General features: G+C 39.0%; 1 protein-coding gene across 3 annotated transcripts in view; it reads left to right on the top strand.

Annotated features, from left to right (window-relative positions):
- Positions 1-19,633, top strand: part of Sim (bHLH transcription factor single-minded) — a 76,007-nt gene that overhangs the window by 24,843 nt on the left and 31,531 nt on the right. Inside the window, exon 1 of one of the 3 annotated variants that reach the window (XM_076441758.1) lies at positions 1-19,633. This exon is cut by the window's left edge and continues 14,085 nt beyond it. The exons of the other annotated variants lie outside the window; for them this stretch is intronic. Coding sequence (XP_076297873.1) covers positions 19,546-19,633 — 88 coding nt within the window. The 5' untranslated portion in view covers positions 1-19,545. 3 annotated transcript variants of the gene reach the window in all.

Here is a 19,633-nt window from a genome sequence, read left to right as displayed (position 1 = left end):
AGGATATTAGCCAAAACAGTATTAAAAAATTGTATAAATATTTACCAAACCGAATGATTGAAGTCGTTAGCTGTAAAGGAGGTGCTACAAAATATTGAGCAATGATTTTTATCGATTAATTCTGTTATATTTCAAGTTTTTCGTTAAGTGTGCTATCATTTTGTACCTCTATATTTCGTTAATAATTCTACTTTATTCAATAAAAATAGATAAGTTAATGAAGTTTTGTTTCATTTCATTGATATATGTTGAGAAAGACACACTAAAAATATGCGTATAAAAAAAATTGAATTTCTAATGCTTAATAAACAGAAATTACATTAATTTCAAAGTGTGCTATCTTTTCGCCCTGGAGTGTAATAGATGTTCCAAGCGTTACACATATTAATTGGTCAAAAGGTATTAGTAATAGGTTGTAGTTTCTTTAAAATAACGCACCTTTGCGAAGTGTTGCGAATTCTCCCAGCAACTGTGTCAGGTCAATGATCATCCGGTCCGATTGTGTTGAGAAGTACTTTTTATCTTCCAAATCAACTGTAAAATTCGAGGCAAGGCATATTAACAAACAGAAGACAGTACCTGGCTGACTGCAAGCTGAGCAACATGCATATACATATCATAAATTACTTTTATAATAGCCCTACAGAAATCAGGGCATACAATGAATAGCTCACACCTACCCAGAGTCGCCAGATGAAGAAAGGGAGCACGAATTGAGGGGAAACAGTTACCCTCTCTCTGCCAGTACTAGATTAGTCACGTGACATTGCGAAGGCTGCACGACAGCGATGAAACGCGTCGCGGCGGAAGCGTGGGGAATAGCGTCGTAGAAGGGGAAGGTAGAGTGGGGACACAAGTTGCACTCCTTTGTCTAGTGTGACTCGACATCAGAGAAAGAAAAATGTAAACAAAACGGATTTTTACTTAAAAACAAATATAAGTTCCACAAATATAAATAACAACAAAGTTTGAGAGCTACATTTAATACGATCAGTAAACAAAATTGTTTAAAATGAGTAGCAGTCAAGGAACTATCCTTGGAAGTAAATTTCAAATGAAACACTGAAAATAGTAGGGACTTGTTAGCAGCGAAATTGGAAAATAATTCGGAGTGCAAAGGGTTAATCTGGCGACTCTGCACCAACCAAACGATTATGTGATGCACGGAATGTCCCATATCTTAATTAAGTTAAAAGAAGACAATATAGAATAGTTAACTTAGAAAAGACGCTACAAGATGAAAATTCTTGTGTTAAAACTTGAAACGCTAGTATTCCTGAAGGATGTCGGACTTCATCGTCTAATTCAGACGACCACCATATTAAACCATCACCGTTGCAATTCACTGATAACCTGAGGAGGGACATGTGACCTGAATAATTCAATAAAGAACAAGTATTTCTCATAAGTACTAAAAATGTGATTTGTATTAAAAAATGAAATTCGTGTTATATCATTAGACAGCGGATCTTTATGCAAAATAGAAATGTTCTTCACGAATTGCAACAAACTGGAGTCAAACAGAAATTGATTTTATCACTTGATATGTTTAACAGGTTGGAAATAATATAACAGTATTTTGAAATTCTACTAATAGTTTCACCGTTTTAAGTTGCATCTACTCGTTTATGTCATAAATGCATAGAATCCGCTGTCTAAATAAAGTCTCACAATTTTCGTTTGGGTAAGATAGATCGAACTTGAGAAGTTGATCGCTTACAATATTACAATCCCTCCAGTCTCAATCAATTCAACCAACACTAAATACGGAACCGTAACTGGCGAACATGTAGATCGCTCGGGAATCTCATTCGAATGTAAAATAGAGGCCTCGAGAGGGAAGAAAAATAAAAAATGAAATAGAAGGGTCCACCGTCCAGCATCAATCGGTGGCCGCATTTATTTTCCTCCCTGATTGTCAGCGGGATGACACCGCGTACGTTGGGTGGCCATTCCGGAGGCACGCCTGGACGATCAGTCACACTTAACGTCAGTACTGAAGTGACTTAGTTTAGGGCTGTTTAAGGGCGGGCTGTTCGCGAATGGAAAGCTAGGGGCCTCGCCCATTCGAGACCGTCGGTGGTGCGAGGCTCTCTCTCCCCTGTCGTCCGACCGTTTCTACCCTCTCCATCTCCTCGACGTGGTACCAACTAACAACGTGAATGAGAGGGGTGACTTTCCTGGACCATCCAGCTTTCAGTTCATCCCTCTCGTCGTTTTCTAAAAGCACTCCCTGAAACTATATCGTTCTTGGCCGAGTGCACATGCACATGCACATGCATGCGCACACGATTACCGGAATTTCGTTGTATAGACGAGACATGGTAGAATTCGATAGAAGAATATGGTGGTGGTCGTACGTAACAAGGGATGCTTATCTCACGCGACGTTTGCTCTTCGAGCGGAGGGTTGTTAGATTTTTCTATGGGAACCGCGAGGGTGCAGGTTGTTGTTGCACTAATTGTTACCCGTACGTTCCAGTCTGTCAAAATACGCCCGTTTTGCATCCCTCGGCGACGAGTGTTTCATTGAGACGGAACCCCGGAGGCAGCTAGTTCCGTTTTCGCGAGAAATCTTTGTCTTGGATACGGAAAAACAGTTCAAATTCCAGGAAAATTGTATATCCTTCCATTGGTTTTTACATATAAAAGTAGTATTACGAATAGAATTACTCGATGTAACACCATTAGCTGCTACAACCTTCTAGAGCTTGTACCCGTTGCTGATGGTGGTGTTTTAGGGCATCTTTGGTGTTGTCCTGCTTTGCGTTTACCTCGACTGCTTTCAGAAGTATCTTTGGGACTAGACTGCAGATCTTTGTGCATTTATAGCAAGATTGTGTAGATGAAATTCAAAATTGTTGGATAATTTTTAAAATTCAAGATGTCAATATATGATTTCTCTCCTCTATTATAATCAGTAGACAGTAGTCAGTTTATGCAATTTTCGAGTTTTGTAGACAAACTTGAAGAAACTCTGGGACTAAATAAATTCCATCTTCATCGGTAATAGCTTCTGGAGATCGATAATAAATAAAAATCGTACTAAATTATTCTGTCGAATTCGATACTCCAGCGTTTTTTGAACATTTTTATAAGGCATAAATGCATAAAGATCCGCAGTCTAATAATCAGTAACCGAAGAAATACCATTCAATTTAGTTTCTTTAAAGAAAGTAAATATACGCAAACACGCCCGGATGTTAGGTCTGGTAAAGAATATATCGGCTCTGAGGGGCAGAAAGAACCCCAACCTACGTAGATCATCAGTTAGTCTAGTTCCAAGACATGGCCTAGGTCCTCCATTTCATAGCCACACTTACAGTTGGTATGATTAACAATGCCCACACGGAACAATGAGGCAGCCAAGTTGCAGTGATTGGCCCTGATACGATTAACAGTAGTAACAAACTCCCTCTTAACACCTCCAAAGTTATTATTGGCAAACCAAGGGATTCGATTAGAAATATAAAAGCGCTCAAAGAAGGTTTTGCCCTTGGATGAGCCCTGATCAGAGACACTCAAACCGTAAAACTCTGTAAAACTGTGTAACTCTGTAACCCTAAAATTCTGTAAAATAATGTAAATCATGTTCAGCTGTATAGACCCCATTTCGGGGCCTGGGTAAGCATAAATAGAAAAAAAATGTAGTTTCCACTTTTTGCAATTGATGCAGACAATTTTTACTTTGCATAAAGATCCGCAGTCTAGTTTGGGACTACAAGGAGGTCACAAGTCCGGAGACCAGGCAAAGGTTTTCCTAAGGCCTGATTAGTCTTTCCTGCTAATGCGATCACGAATTCGGCACTTCTTTGGAATCAGAATAATTCCTGCGAGTTTCCCGAGATCCAGTTGCCTCCTGCTACCTGTCAGAATTGTTGAATTTCTCAGCTAGGTTGCAAACACGAGTTAATATTATAATTGCGCTTTTACAACTTATTTGGAAGAATTACAACGACGGCGTATACATATGTATCGACAGACGTTCGGTGCGAGAGTTCAGAATGCTGTGCGACTGATTTAGGAATGCTCGGTTCTGAGTTATGAACGCTTTGGTCACTGGATTAGGCATATTTTGGTTTAATAAGATAATTAGAAATGACTTGCTTCGATGAATACCCAAATGTGACCAGTTTCGACCGAATGACGGCGACGACCATAAATTCGGCTGTTGTGTTTTAACTACAATCTCTGGCTATTGCGATGTTTAACGATTCGGTTGTCGCCTGCCGCGGGGTTATGGACCGACTTCTCACGTTTCAGCGCCGCGACTCCGGCGTCTAAACAGAGTTTCGAATTCGCAATCGATAAACCGTCCCATCAGCGGTTGACACAGAAATCCTTCTTACCCCGGAACATCTCGAAATTAATTGATCTCGAATCGTCGTATTCCTCTAGTTCAACATTCGACAATTTACTCAAAAAAGTCTCGTTTGATCAGATGATCAGTGGGGACTATCTTCGGTGACTAACCGTACAGAGTACAAAACGCGACTGGGGTTGTTGTAGAGCAATTACACAACTGCAAATATTTAGATCTCTCCCTCAAATTTTATAATAATACGATACAGATATATTTAATAATGTAGACAATATTTTGAATAATGGCGCAGCAATTTTTAGTGGCGTCTCAGTCACCATAAGGGAGTAAAACTCGTTTTTCCAGGATTGCAAGGGTGCGGGATTCGCGTTCTCATTTCTCGATAATAGAAAAATGGGAGTTTTCAGTATTCAAAAACGCTAGAACTTTTTACGACGCGTATTTTCACAGCTACATGCTGCCAAATAATGCCTCATAAACGTAAAAATAAGACTTTCGAGGGCGATCGCGGCCTAGATTGTTCTCTTATCTAGCGCTTTTGACTACTGAAAAATACCTTCTTTGTACTGGGTTGTGTAATACATTCCCGCGTTTTTTGTATTTTATTTTATTCCCGCAATTTTGTATCTATCACTAACCATCGCTAACCATCTTCGCTCCATGGGCTTTACTCAAAAACTTGGAGCTTTTTAAGCGAACACTTGGGTGTCGCACAGCTTGAGTGAGATGTCGAGCAGATGTCTCCTGGAACTGCCATTGAAAAAAAGCCTGAAAATTGATTAAAATTAATTAATTCGTAAAATTGAAGCAGATAGGTTTGTAGAGCAAGAGAAGGACTTGCGAACGCATATTATATACTTCACCTAACAAAACACAAAATTGCGAAAAAAAATAAAATACAAAAAACGCGGGAATTCATTACGCAACCCAATATTATCTAGAAATGAGAACGCGCGTCCCGCACTCTTGCAATTCTTGAAACGAGTCTACCGCCTCGAAATTAGTTAATCGCGGCGTGGTTACGCTATTGAAGAGGCATTTTCGTTTCTTCTCAGATACATTAGAAGGCTTCGATTCAAAGCGGCGAAATAAAGCAACGCCGTCAAGATGGCTAACTTTTGCTAACTACTGCAAGCGTTGTTGTATACTCGAACGGTGCGCCACTGTGCGCGAAATCGGGTTACCATGTTTCTTTTAAATAAACGCTCGACCAACAGAATGAGATCAGCTTGTCGCGAGAGTGTATCAACGTTGGTTGCAAGACGTAAGAGAAATCCGAGGTGGCACGGGTAAGACGGCGACGAGGGTGGCGAAAGGGAGAAAAGTGTAGGATTACTGGCTATATACGTTCTTCGGTTGGCTCGCGGGTGTTGTTTGTTGAGTTGACGAACAACATTGTTAGTAAGTGGAGTAAGTACGTAGACCGGCGGGGCAGGGTAGACGGTGGACGGCGCGGCCACGCTGCTCGAGCCACGTGTTGTGCCGTCTAAATATCAGCCTACGCGACCATACGTGTAAGAGCCAACAGCACAGAAGATATGTATGTATGTATGCCCATGTCTGCGAACGTACCGGCCCGTTCCCCGGCCCGATACTCGTACGTGGTCAGCACAATGGAAGAGAAACACGGCTTGTACCGCAATTTAAACGCGTCGCGATTCCGAGTATTGACGGCTCCACGTGGAATCGCTTCACGCGGGCAGACATGCGACCCGAGAAAATCGACGTACCGTTGATCATTCAATCGCGTACTCCTTCATCATGGGAAATCGAAAGTATGATGATGCTCAACAGATTCCGGTCTACGAAGCTAAAGAAATCATCAGTAGATGAAAAAGAGCAAAGACAAATTTTCTACCTGAATTCCTACAAACTGAAGTGAAATAGAAATTTATTTTCTCTCGAAAGCCTATTAACCCTTTCGATCACGAATTATTTACTCCTGGAAAACAAATCATGGCTTAGCTAAGCAGTTCTTTGAATTAAATTATGATTTTTCAGTTGTACAAAATATCTCCGATGAGTTCCCCAAGGATTTTTTTTCTAAGAAATAAATAGGCGAGTTCGACCACTTTTTGGAGAAAACATCGCGGCATTGTCGTTTTTGGCGAATTAAAGCAGTGCTCGTGTAATTAAGGCTATACGTAAATTATACTATGTGACAAATTAAAATATTTGTTTCCATTTGTTCGGGTTAGAGCGAAGGATCTTAAAAATTACAAAAAGTAGAACGTAAAATATTATAAAAAGGATAATACAGAAGAAATTTGTTAATTTTTCCTCTAACTCTCGATCGATTTTATGCATTTATGATAAAAATGAGTAGTTGCAAGTTCACACACATAAACAGTGAAAAGATTAGAAAACTTTAAGAGTATTAATATATAAGATTATATTTAGCCTCTGTGCTTTGCAATTGATGCACAAACTTGCCCTTTCGGCTTTATATCTTAATAAAAAAATCAAATATATTCTTAAACTGCAGTAAATTTCAGAGGAAGTAAATCCACGAACTTTGCAAATTAATTCCTGCCATGTTGACTTTTACAAATACAAAATACTCCCACAGGCACGTGATTAATCCCTAAATACCTGTCCCAGACCTAAGCCTTTCTCAATTAATGGGATATTTTCAGAAGCACCGACTTTGCTCTTCACGACATAAGAGTTTTATACCTTACTTTTGGAATTAACCCTAGAGAACAGAAGGTTTAGCAAAATCATCCTTTGCCCAGAAACACAGTGAAATTGTTCGGAGCCTCGGAGATGTACGTTCGTGTCCTTCAAGGGATAGAATAATTTCTCCCTAACCGGATTAGGATTTCCCCCTTGTCGCAGTTCCGACGGTAAATCCTGGTCAACCGATGAAAACTTCCACTTCCTTTATCTGACCAAAGAAATTTGACGACGACTAATGCAATTATTATTAAATATAAATCACATTGTTGCGCGCGCGTCTCTGCAACGCCGCTGTAGAGAAAATAGAGGGCGTATCTCGCGCGTGAACGAGGGATTAATATCGAGCGCAGTCTATATAGTTTTTGAGCAAATATGCAAGATCCGTGTGCGCGGGGAATAGTGACAAAGATAATATTTGTTGAGATTTACACGCGTGTCGTACCGGCGCTATTTTCATATCCGTAGTTCTGCTGTATGCTCTGCGTTGAAGTACACAAACGCAAACGGGCCTCCGTCTACGCGAAAAATAGCGCAGATCTGTGTAGCACAGAAATCGCGAATGTTTTTCACCGTCGACGATACGGAAACTACAGTGACGGACGAAAGTTGAAATAGTAATGCATGCTATAATTATCACTATTTCTACCAACTGAATCTTCATTTTAAAGCAGCAATACAGTTTTGATAAACATCTCGTAAAATAACGGAAGCGAGAAAACTACAAAAGAAGATAGAAAATTGATGGTTTACGTAAAACAATGAAAACAGTAAAGAAACCGAGAGGACAGAAGTAAATTTAATTCTACATTTTTGTGTTCTACAACTTTGATATTGAAACATTTTGTTAGTTTTATTGTTTTGTAAAACCTCGGTTGCTGTCTATTACAGCTTATAGCTCGGTTGGTATACTTGCAATCAACCCCTTGCCGTAATTTTCATGGTTCCAATAATCATTTCTTTGTAATAATTTCACGCGGAAGAGGGAAGACAATTTATGTTTAAATGTGTAATTAATAGATAGCGGATTTTATACATTTACGGCAGAAATGAGTAGGTTTAATTTAAAACAGTAAAAACGTTAGAAGAATTTGAAACTACTGTTATATCGTTTTCAATCTATTAAACATATTTCGAAAGAAAATATATTTCTATTTCACTCCACTTTGTTATGATCCGGATATAAAATGTTTATTTTGCATGAATAACCGCTATGGAGTAATTGTATAAGGATGCAGATGTTAGTATACAATGAAGAGGCATATCGGCAAACGTGTACTACGTAGTTGTTAATATTTTATTATTATTAAGATGTGGAAGACTTTAAACTTACTTTTTCGAAAGTAAACACTGTTTTAAAAGTTGTGAAAACACTCGAACAAACAAAAGAACTTTGATGTCGCACAGCGTGGCGAGGGTGCTTGAAATTAGCTGAATGTTATCAATATTTGAAAAACTATCTAGCGCTAGTTATTAATACTCGTGTGCATAATTTCCGATTTAAACTTTCTTTCGACTGTCACCGTAAATCGTTCACAAGAAAATGTTACTCATCTAAAGCGTAAAGAGTGTCTCTTTTTGAGTGGGGAAATACATCGAATTGAGCATCGACCGGATGTTTTCATCTCAAATACATCCCTTAAAGATGCCACGACTGCCCCTAGTCGTTGTGCGGCAAATAATAAATTGGATTTGCCGTAGTATAGCTGGTGGTGTTTGTAGGGGCTGCGGCGCGCCGGTGAAGTCCGGGCAATTCGGTTGTTTGTTCTTTTGGTGGGACGGGTCGGTTCGTCCCATCGTTCCTGGTGTATTTTTGGCGTAAAGATCGTGATTTATGCCTGGACACGCAGTCCGCTAATAATTTAGGCTGCAGCAATATTACGTCACCATCGTTTTGGTTCATGGAACTGAAGTAAGGTTAACGTGAACTTGGCACACTGATCTTTCACGAGATCAGCACGAGAGGCATTTAATCCTTGCCTTCTGAAATGTCGTGAAGGTTGGGACACCGTATAAGTTCGGACATTGCTTTTCTTCTACATTAACCCCTTGCCGTATCATCTTCTTTGCAATAACAGTGATTAAAAACGTCTTCATCTCGAAAAATGTCGTAGAAGAGAAAAGAAAATTAATTTTTTTTATGTGGCTACATTCATTTGAATGCTTAAATATTGGATACAAACGAATAAAATTTTATTTCAGATGAAAAGGAAGACGTAACATTCATATTTGTTAGACTTTGTTTGAGATCTTCGTGACGAGTGTGGCTCGTTAAAATACGGTAAGGGATTAAACAATATAAAATTAGCTCATTTCTACAGAAACATATCTTCTACACTGAAAAAAGGCTTCAGTAATTTTGTCAATTTATGCATATTAACAACTGCGAAAGTTCGTGACCGATTCCAAAATATAACGCAAACGATTCAATATAAAAATGACAGTTTTGCTTAATAGCTCTTCGAATACCGAATAACATAGAAAGGAATAACATAAAAAATGATTTCATCCCTTAACGATTTTGTTACATTAAAAGCAACATTACATTCCTGAATCTTTAAAATCTTTTACTGTTTTATAATTCGTCCAATCAGTTTCTACATAAATTCATAAAGATCCGCAGTCTACTAATAAATATGTATGTATATTATTAATTTCCTTGAAACGCTAATGTCACTAATGTAAAAATGTTGCTAATGTTGGTTGTTATTCATGTTCTCTTGTTGTTGAAAATGTCTGAATACTATAAATGCACAAAGATCCACGAAAGAAACACAAAATAAATAATAGTGCAAGGGTTTAAATTTAGCATGACGTATGATATATTATTTGCAGTCTGCATAGTCGCATCGTGTACCGTTGTGCAGTTAAAGATAAACATTTCAACCGTCGAGCTTTGAATTTTGCGTGAAATATTACCGCAAGAACCAGTATTAGGTATTCGGTGTTCGACGAGTTCTTCAATACAAATCACAAAGGTATTCCACATTTCACAATGCTGTGATTGCGAAAGTGAGACGATTAAGCCGATTATTATTGAGTGAACAATGTTTTTTGTGCGAAATCATGGTCTAAGAAATAAATACTCGATAAACATTGAATTTTAACACTTACTTTTCAGAGTTTTTGGTCAAAAGATGGTCTTCAGAAAATTGACTATAACTTTTTATCCGTTAACGCTGTCGTTATACTTTCTGCAGCGAAAATGTAGCTGTCAACCATACCTTTCCAAACGGTATTAATTTTTTTGCGTAATTCTCATCCTATAAAATTTCATAGCCAAAAACAAAACGTGTCCCAAGCCTTTACGACAGTCCCTTACAGAAGATCTCCGGAGATCTCGATACAGTTGGCCATATCGAGAGACGGAGTGTATACATATGCGCGTGAACGACCTAGAGCAACTCCGAGAAGCCAACCTTCGAACTGTTAAAATGCGTGGGCACACTCTGGTTCTCGTGTCGTGGGATCGGTGAATGGATTTTCTGGTCGTGGCCAGAGGGGATGATGAATCGCGGGTGGTACCCAGCCCCCTTGTCTTTTAGACAGAGAGAGTAGGGGCGTTTTTCGGGAGGAGGGTGAGTTTTGCGGGGGTCTAGCAGCGAGAGGAAAAAGCGAGGAAGGGGTGGGGGTGGTTATGGGCCCGACACGACACGACGACGAGAATGTAGGTGAGTCGACGTTAAGCCGTGGCGGAGTTGCAGGCTCGCGTGCCCTCCAAAATGCATTGAGACGGTCACGAACAACGAACAACGAACAAGAGACAAGGAGCAAGCGGGTTCCTTGATCCTCCGCGTGTACATACACTGTGCACGCGTCGCGTCACTGTGATTGTCAGACGATGGCAATTCACGCGCTGACCCACTATCGTGTCCCTGGATGCGCTCCAAACTCCAGACGGAATCGATTCATCGGCTTCCAAAGAAGTCCCACGGGCGGACTGATTAATTCCGATGGTTACGCCGTTGTCGGCGGACACATTCAGGTGTCACGATTCGGAGATTTCCAGTTTCGTAGATTCTCCTCGCTGATATTTCCCCTTTGTCAACTGGAAAACTCCTGCCACTGATTTCGGACCGTTTATTCTTGAACGCGTTCCATGGGAAAACGGTCGGAGAATGATGTCGGCTATTCGAGGTTCGATCTGGATCGACGTTCGTCACATTTGAATTGTTTAACACTAGCCCTACCAAGACTTAAAAGTAGCATGTCCCCTTATAAAAATGACGAGATTGATTTTATTTAGACTCTGTGCGTCCCATATTATTTGCTCTATTAAAGATATCTGCACAACCATTTCTTATGAAAGCATTTTTATTATTTCAGTAATCGTTAATTTACCAGTTAACTGTGGCGACCTTTTTTTAGAAGAGTCGCGAAAATCAAGCGATGACGCCAGTGCAAAGGTTGATGCATGAATCCATGTCAAATTATTAATATTTTTCATTTGTTCGTTTTATTTCGTCCTGACCTCCAAATATTCTAAACATATTGAAAATTTTAGTTTTCGCTGAAATTACAATTTAAATAGCCAATGGTAACTAAATTCTACGCATGACGAGTATACTCGTCATGACACAAAATACTGTCATTTCTCCGTGACGAGTATACTCGCCAATCACAGCTTTAACTGGTTAAAAAATCTGATCTTGATCAACTCGGACATCGAAGAATTGTTTCTTAACGCTGTGCGTTTCAAACTTTAAATCAAACAATTTACAATTGAATGCATATCTAATTTTGTCATATTTGTGACGAGTATTTGAAGAAAGAGCTTTTTATACATATATTGTTCGTGTATAGGGGTCGCATCAACATCAAGGGCATTAGCGTCCACGCTATAATCATTACTGGACTGCGAATCTTTATGCAAAATAAAGATTGTATGCATGGTTTGCAGGAAATGGAAACTGAATTGAATGTTATTTCTTCCCTTAATAATTTTAAAAGAGAAGAAGTCATATATTGACATCTTCGTTTTTTTTTTTTTTAATTTCCTAACAAGTTTGCTATAAATTATAAATGAATAAAGATCCGCACTCTAATCATTACTATTTTTCCTTAACGCGTAGGAAAGTTACTTTCGTAATTACTGTGAATTTCTTAACTCAAGGTCATCTAAAGGCAATGAATACGTTTTTTTTTAAGGTCACAGGTTGACAACAAGTCAAGGTGACCTCAGTTTTTTATTCAATAGAAGAATTGTTCGGAATTTTTATATTATCGCACTTTATTCTCATCAAAGTACTGAATAACTTCTATTCGAGATACCTCCCCGCAGGTTGGCCTAAATGCCTAAAAAATCGGGGCGACCGTTAGGATGTATACAATATTTTTATTCTAACAAATGAACTATAATAAAATTTCAAAACCACGAGCGCAGTAAATAAAATTCGATGTTGTCTTAGTTTTGCAATGCTCGTTTCCGAGAAAGAAAACAACGATGTTTGATAAAATGCAAGTCTGTTTCGACATCACCCGAACAAAATACCAAGCGTAAAGCGAGCATAAATATTTTACAGTTTAAAGGCACATGACTATGTGCGTATATATAAATGATTTTTACATTCACCTAACAATAACGTGATTTTTATGTAGATGTATTCGTTGACATAAACATTCGTATTTTCTGAAGCTCCGTCACGAACGTATACGTCTCTTTTGCTTATCGAATCGACGATCAATAATGAATATTACATAACACGGAACATTCACAACTTACTAATAAATATCTTAACATGGTGTAATCGACGTTATCGATACCGAATGCGTCAACGATTTCTATAATTTAGAAAAGCTGATTCAAGAAATATTTCTTCACCGAAAAATTCCGGTGCTGTTTCGATATACATATGCATCGAAGATCACTGTAAAGTTTATTTGTTTGAAAAAGAATACGTACTACGAAATGCGGAAGAGAATGCGAGATTGTTTTATCGTACATTTCCATAACAATATTTGCCAGCTGATATAACTTGGTCCGATAACATGAATGTGTCAATAATAATAGATTTTGATTATCATGTCTTTACTTTTCCTCTTTGAAACACGTCGACCAACGAAGGCCGGAGAAATTCAAACGAGTAGAATCAGAATATTCCAGGCGTTTCACGTGAATCGACGAGATTAGAAGAAAGATCCGTTAATTGGACATCGGATTCAGGCACCGACGAGTATAAATTGGATCGTCTCCCTCCATCCCCTCACTGATTACTTATCGCGGATATCGATTATATTCGTAATGGTGTATAATAGCGTGCTGTGAACGAACGAAGTCAGAAAAAAATCGTACGTTTCTCGTACAATGAGCTACTCTTTAACAAAACGGTTAAATACGTGCTAAATATCGTGTTGTCCTTGATATTAACCCTTTGCACTCGGAGCAATTTTAACTAAAAAATGAAACATAATACCTCAAACAATACCTAAATGTTTAGTAATTGATTAGTAGACTGCGGATTTTATGCATTTATGACAAAAATGGGCACGTACAATTTAAAACAGTGGAGGTATTAACAAGATTTAAGGCCACCGGTGCATTAGGTTCACCTTAATAAGATAATTAAAAGAAGAATGGAATTTTTATATGGCTCCTATGCCTGGCAATCAATGCGAACATTTTTTATTTTGCATAAAGATCCGCAGTCTATTGATTAGATACGGACATATTTAATAATGTAAACAATATATTTCGAATAATGGTACAGCAATGTCATATTTATCCAAAATGAGACGGGTTCTAATATTTTTAATTTACGATTATTGAAATGGTAGAGATGCACCCATAAGGAACGATTTAAAAAATTTGTTTCTTTCATTATATGCAGAGTTGGGCAAAGATTTTATTCAAATAAAAATTTCGAATAAAGTGGGCTTTTTCCAAGTGGGTTTCAACTCTGTGGGTTTTTCCCACCTCTGGTTAGACATTATAACTAGATCGCGGTAGGTGCAAAATAAAAATCGTTTCCATCAACTTCAAGAAACAGAAGGAAACTCAAAATTTCTTCGTTGCTTCGAATCATGTAAAAGTTTGCTTGCTTCTTCGAAATATTCTGTCATCTAAACAGCGATATCAATTTATTTTCAATACTGTAAAGTGCAAACAACGCTACCACGTATTTTATCTTGTATAATATTTTTATTGTTATTCTATAAACAATAGAATCTGCTTTGTGCACATTAAAATTAATATACCGTCCATTTTAATTGTTTGTAACCCTGCTGAATTATTCGAACTGTTTTAAATGTTTGGTAGACAGTATTTTACACTTGTGAAATGTCACAATTCAGGTAATGTAAACCAGACTGCAATGTAACAATACTTCAGAAATAATTTAACATCGATGTGCTCACGCTTTTATCGTTGTGTTAAACAATTTTTAGTATTCACGTTCATGTTCTATAATATCTTAAAGACAACGCACACTTTTCATGAAATACATATTTATAAATGCTAAAGAAATCAGTAATTTACAAGTTGCAGTTTTAAACAACAATGGGTAGAATAATAATGTCAAAGAGCGAACATCTTAACAGTAATCGAACCGGTCCAGTAATCGGCTTCCCGTTTCTTATTTTACAATTATTGAAATTACAAAGATGCTGCGGTTAGTAATCATTAAATAGATTTCTTCATCAAGCATCAGCCTTGTCATTTTTATAAAACAACACATACCAGTCGTATACAGTTAAGGGAGTAGACGCGTTCTCATTTCTCGCTGATACAAAAATGGGGGTTTTTTCAGTAGTCGAAAACGCTAGATAGAAGATCGATCTATAGCGCTATCGCCCTCAAACGTCCTATTTTTCGTTTTTGACTATTGAAAACCTCCATTTTTATATTATCAGGAAATGAGAACGCGAATTCCGCACCCTTGCAATCCTGGAAAAACGATTCCTCCCTTAATATATACAGTTAACGTGTACAGTTAATATTTACGTGGGGAAAAAAACACCGTGCAAATATTCTGGGCACCGTGGGCGTTCAGAAGTTGCCGCCGAAATAGCCGAGAAAAAATTGGCAAAAACTCGATGACCTGGAATTATAAGTTGTCGGTCTGTTGGGCTGGTTTTTCTGGACATCTGGATAATCTTGGCCTGGCAAAGGTGCCACCATGGTCGCACGTGGGTCCGCAAGTAAACCTTACCTTCTCGGCGAGACCCGAGACCGTTACGACGCGTCTTAGCCCTAGAAAGGTGCGGGGATGACGAGAGACCGGGAAAGCAGAAACACATGTTTCGTATTAGATGCTTTTCTACCTGTCGACCCGAGCCAGGGCGTACAGAAGGTGTTTAACGAAGAATACAAGGTAACGCTGGGAGCAGAGAAACACGTGTTCCACGGTAAAGGTCGTGGACATTGTCCATCGGGGATGCGCCTTGGGAACGGCAGGTTCTTCTTCCTCAGTTCCTGTCTTCCGTCCTTCCGTCCTTCCGTCCTTGCTGCCTTCCCTCCGGAACATGTTGGCAACACATGTTTCCCATTTCGGCGTGCACTTTGCGCCCGGCCAAAAAGGTATGCAGCAAGGTGGTTATAAACTCCTGTCGTAAACGGCAGGTTACAACCTGCCACTTGCCAGAATTCGTCGAGGTTTTCTCCCGCAGTTGACTTTTAAGGGAGGGAGACTTTCTCGTATAGCGGCAGTGAAAACAACTGATTTATAGCAATTTTTTCAGAATCTATTTGATATACGGGACTAGGCTTTCCAGGGATGTAAACAGAGAGTCTTGAAGTACAAGTGTTTTCCTTTTTAGATCAATTGTTCTTCGAACAATGATTGCACACTTCGAGAAATTAATGTAACTTCTGTTTATTAAACATTACAAATTCAATTTTCTTTGTACACATATTTTCAGTGTGCCTTTCGTACCATATACGAATGAAATGAAACGAAGCTTCGTTAACCTATCTATTTTTATTTACAGAAGTAAAGAATTAGCACTTAACGGAAAACTTGAAATATAACATAATTAATCAATCAAAGTCAATGCTCAATATTTTGTAGGGCCTCCTTTAATGACTTCAATCATTCGGATTAATAAAGGTTTGCACGATTTTTTAATACTGTTTTGGATAATATTCTCTTCTTGGCTTGGCAAGATGTCCCCAACAATTTTCCAAAAAAAAAACACGAATATTTTTTAAAGAAAAATATTTCTTTACCGATTTCGCCGTGTGGACTGCGGCACTATCTTTTTGTAAAATGTATTTATTTCCAACAATTCTTACAGCATATTGTAGTTGTACATTTATTATTTCAATACACCGCGCGCGCGTTCACTATATTCTTCAGTTTATTGTACTAAATAAGGAAAAATAAAAGACTGCTAGCTTTTTGTCCCTAAACGACTATTAAAGTAATGAACTTCGGACGAAGCTCATTCATTCCGTCAGGGATTGGACCTAAATTTACATTTGGCGTTTTATTTATAATATTTTTTTAACAATATCAACTTAACTAAGCGGCCGAAAAACCTTTTCTTCCGAACCCTAGAACTTCCCAGACTTCTCATATTTTCCTTTCAAAATACACTGGCGTGCAAAACTAAAGGATTGCTAAATTTCCGTTCGAAATGTTGCAACTTCATAAAACAAAGTCGTGGAATATTCATTCTAGTCTCATTTTAAAGCCTGAACCTTCTACTTTCAGAAACCGTTGTTCATTTTTGTCAATAAACATTTTACAGTGTGTAACGGTGAGAAAGAGAACATACCTTTTTCTGCAAACGTGCGTGCAGGCGTGAACAGTTTTGTTGTTTTGAACACTGTGACAGACGCTACATTGCACGCCAACAACTCTTGCACTGCAGAAGCTGTTAAGAGGTCTTGTACATTATACAATAATCAGAAGAATTTAACTAAAAAAAGGAACACTTGTACTTCAAGACTATCTATTTACATCCCAAAGGGCCTAGTAATTCGAATGATTCGATGATTTGCACAAGTCCGTGCCCGATTTGAAAATAAAATTCAATGATTAAATTTTGAAGAATACAGCTTGATTAATCATACACAGTCACCATTCTTTTCTAATTGTAGAATTTTCGAATTGTATTCTTTTCTAAAATTAGGAAAGAATGGTGACCATATAATTTTTTTTTACACTTCGCCGTAGAGTTTGTGACATCTACGAAAATCGGGCACCAACTTGTGCAATCATTTAATATCTTTATCCTCTCGATTAGTCGAAGTGTACATTAAAATTAATTCATGGTATGCTGAATCGTTTTAAAAGTTATTATAAAATAAGTGCCTCAACAATTGCTCCAAAGTCACAATCCTCTGCCACAATACAGGATCCAAATTCCATATAAAATCTATGGGACCTACTCGATCGCAACATTATAAAAACGCCGATAAAACAAAAGAAGAATTACAAGCCCGCTTAGAATGGAAGAATGGGAACGAATACCACAAAATTATTTGGTTGAAATAATTTCTTATATGCCCACACATTTGAGTGAGGTTGTAATTCGCCAAAAGGTGTGCCCAACGAAATATTAAAATACTGTTATAATTTATTTTATGTATAAATAATAGTATTGCTAAATGTCCAAATATTTTAGCGATGTTAAAATTGTGATTTCGCGAGAACATAGTATGCACGAAACAATAAAAATTAATAATTTTGCACGTATCTGTAGTGGAGTAAATGTATTAACCCATCGAAAAAGAGTAAATTCGATCAAAGTACTCTAATTATTGTACAAAGTATATAAGTATGTAAAGCGGTAATTTTGCAACTACTGGTATCCGAATATTTATGAGATTGACTGTACATATAGCCATATTAAAAAATACTATCAATGAGAAACAATCGGCACGAATTTATTTGTCGGTTTAACCCTTTGCACTCCAAATTATTTTTCAATTTTATTGCCAATAACTCCCTACTATTTGAAGTGTTTCATTTAAAATTGACTTCAAACGAAAGTTTCTTGACTGCTACTCATTTTAAACAATTTTGTTTACTAATTACATTAAATATAGCTCTAAAACTTTGTTGTAATATATATTTGTGAAACTTAATGGAAGAACCGAATACATTTAAAAACCCGTTTCATGTACATTTTGTCTTTCTCCGATGTCGAGTCACACTCGACGAACAAGTGCAAGGGTTAATGCGATCATCGTAATGTGGAACGCGGTATTTTCATCCTTTGCAAAATGGTTCTCGAAAAACGCGTTGCAATAAGAAGATGAAGAATTTAGCGTCGCGAAGACGGGACAATGAGAGTACGGTCTGGTCTTCGGGAAGCTTCCGAGGAACACAGTCGCTGTCGACCGGGTAATAAATCGTGTTGCGTAATGAGAACAACCCTTTCGGCAATTACTAGCCCGTGCACCCCGCTGGTAGCCAGCGAGAACGAAGTTTCGAGGGTCGGAGTTCCTGGTTCCGAGTTCCTAGTTCCGAGGAGTTGGAAAATTCCCAGGGTTCGAGAGCCAGTGCCATTGGCCATGCGACGCGGCGGTAAACTAACTACGGTCGCGAAGGCCAGTATAAAGGGCGATAGAGAGAGAAAGATAGAAAAACAGGGAGAGAGAGAGAGAGAGGGAAAGACTATAGTATAGAATCCTGGTGGCTCGTCACCGGAACAGTAGAGCCACCAGCAATCGCTTTTGCTTTCGATTTGACCACCCGTCGAGTCGGCACTGTGTGCACGACCGCCCGACACGACCGTCCGGCACGACCGTCATTCGAATCACTTGGGGTTTCCTCAGCTAGCCTAAGCGAGCGTGATCGTCACTCTCCGTCTCTGTTTGCTACTAAACTTCTTTCTCGCTCCCAGCAACTCCATACCCTGCTCCTGTCTACCTACAGCCCTCCATCTCTATCTTTCTTTCGCGCCGCTCGTCGGAAACGAGGAACCCAGACATGGAAGGTTTGCACGTGCGTGTGCAGAGGGGTCTTTCGACTGATCCTGCTCCAAGGGTGGAGCTTAAAATAAGGGTGGTACCTCACGGCTTACCTACCCCATCGGGAAACAGCATCGGGGATGAGATGGGAGCGAAGGAACAGCAGTAGGAGGAGAGACACGCCAGAGCGATAGGGAACAAGGACCAAACCCGACACGGCACGAGATAGAACCCGAAGAGTAGAACACCGAACGCGCCGTGCACTAGTCCTAATTTAAGTGCGACAGGCACCGAACACACTGTACGCGCACTACCGTCAAGGTTCACTTGGTCCAGACTCAAGGTCGTGACAGGAATCGAAATTCGGAGATTACATGTTCTTTTCCTTCTCTTTTTCCTTCCCTCTTCTACCGTCGTGCTACAAGTCGCCAACCGGGCCTGGTTGTTTCGCGGTGATCCCGAACGAATGGCGTATGTGCACGGGATCCGAGATCGGTAAAGTGTTCGTAAATAGCTTCGCGAAAGCTTCCGACGGTGTTCGCGCGGCGGCACGTGATCGCGGACATGTTGTGATTAAACGGTGTTCCTCAATAGTGTATTCTCTCCAAGTGTCATCATCGAGAGCGGTTCTTCTATGATAATTGTGTCATCCGCCGGATCGAATTCGCGCGCGATCAACCGACAGATTAAAGATGGCGCCCATGGTTGAAAATCATGGTCGTAGCATATTAGCGGGTGATCCTTACGCCGGTAGCTGGAGGCTCAAACAAACTCAGAAAG

Source organism: Lasioglossum baleicum, chromosome 17 (genome assembly GCF_051020765.1).
Source record: "Lasioglossum baleicum chromosome 17, iyLasBale1, whole genome shotgun sequence".
In the NCBI taxonomy this organism is placed as follows: domain Eukaryota; kingdom Metazoa; phylum Arthropoda; class Insecta; order Hymenoptera; family Halictidae; genus Lasioglossum; species Lasioglossum baleicum.
The sequence above is the reverse complement of the archived record's forward strand: the minus strand, read 5'-3'. Positions and strand labels throughout refer to the sequence as shown.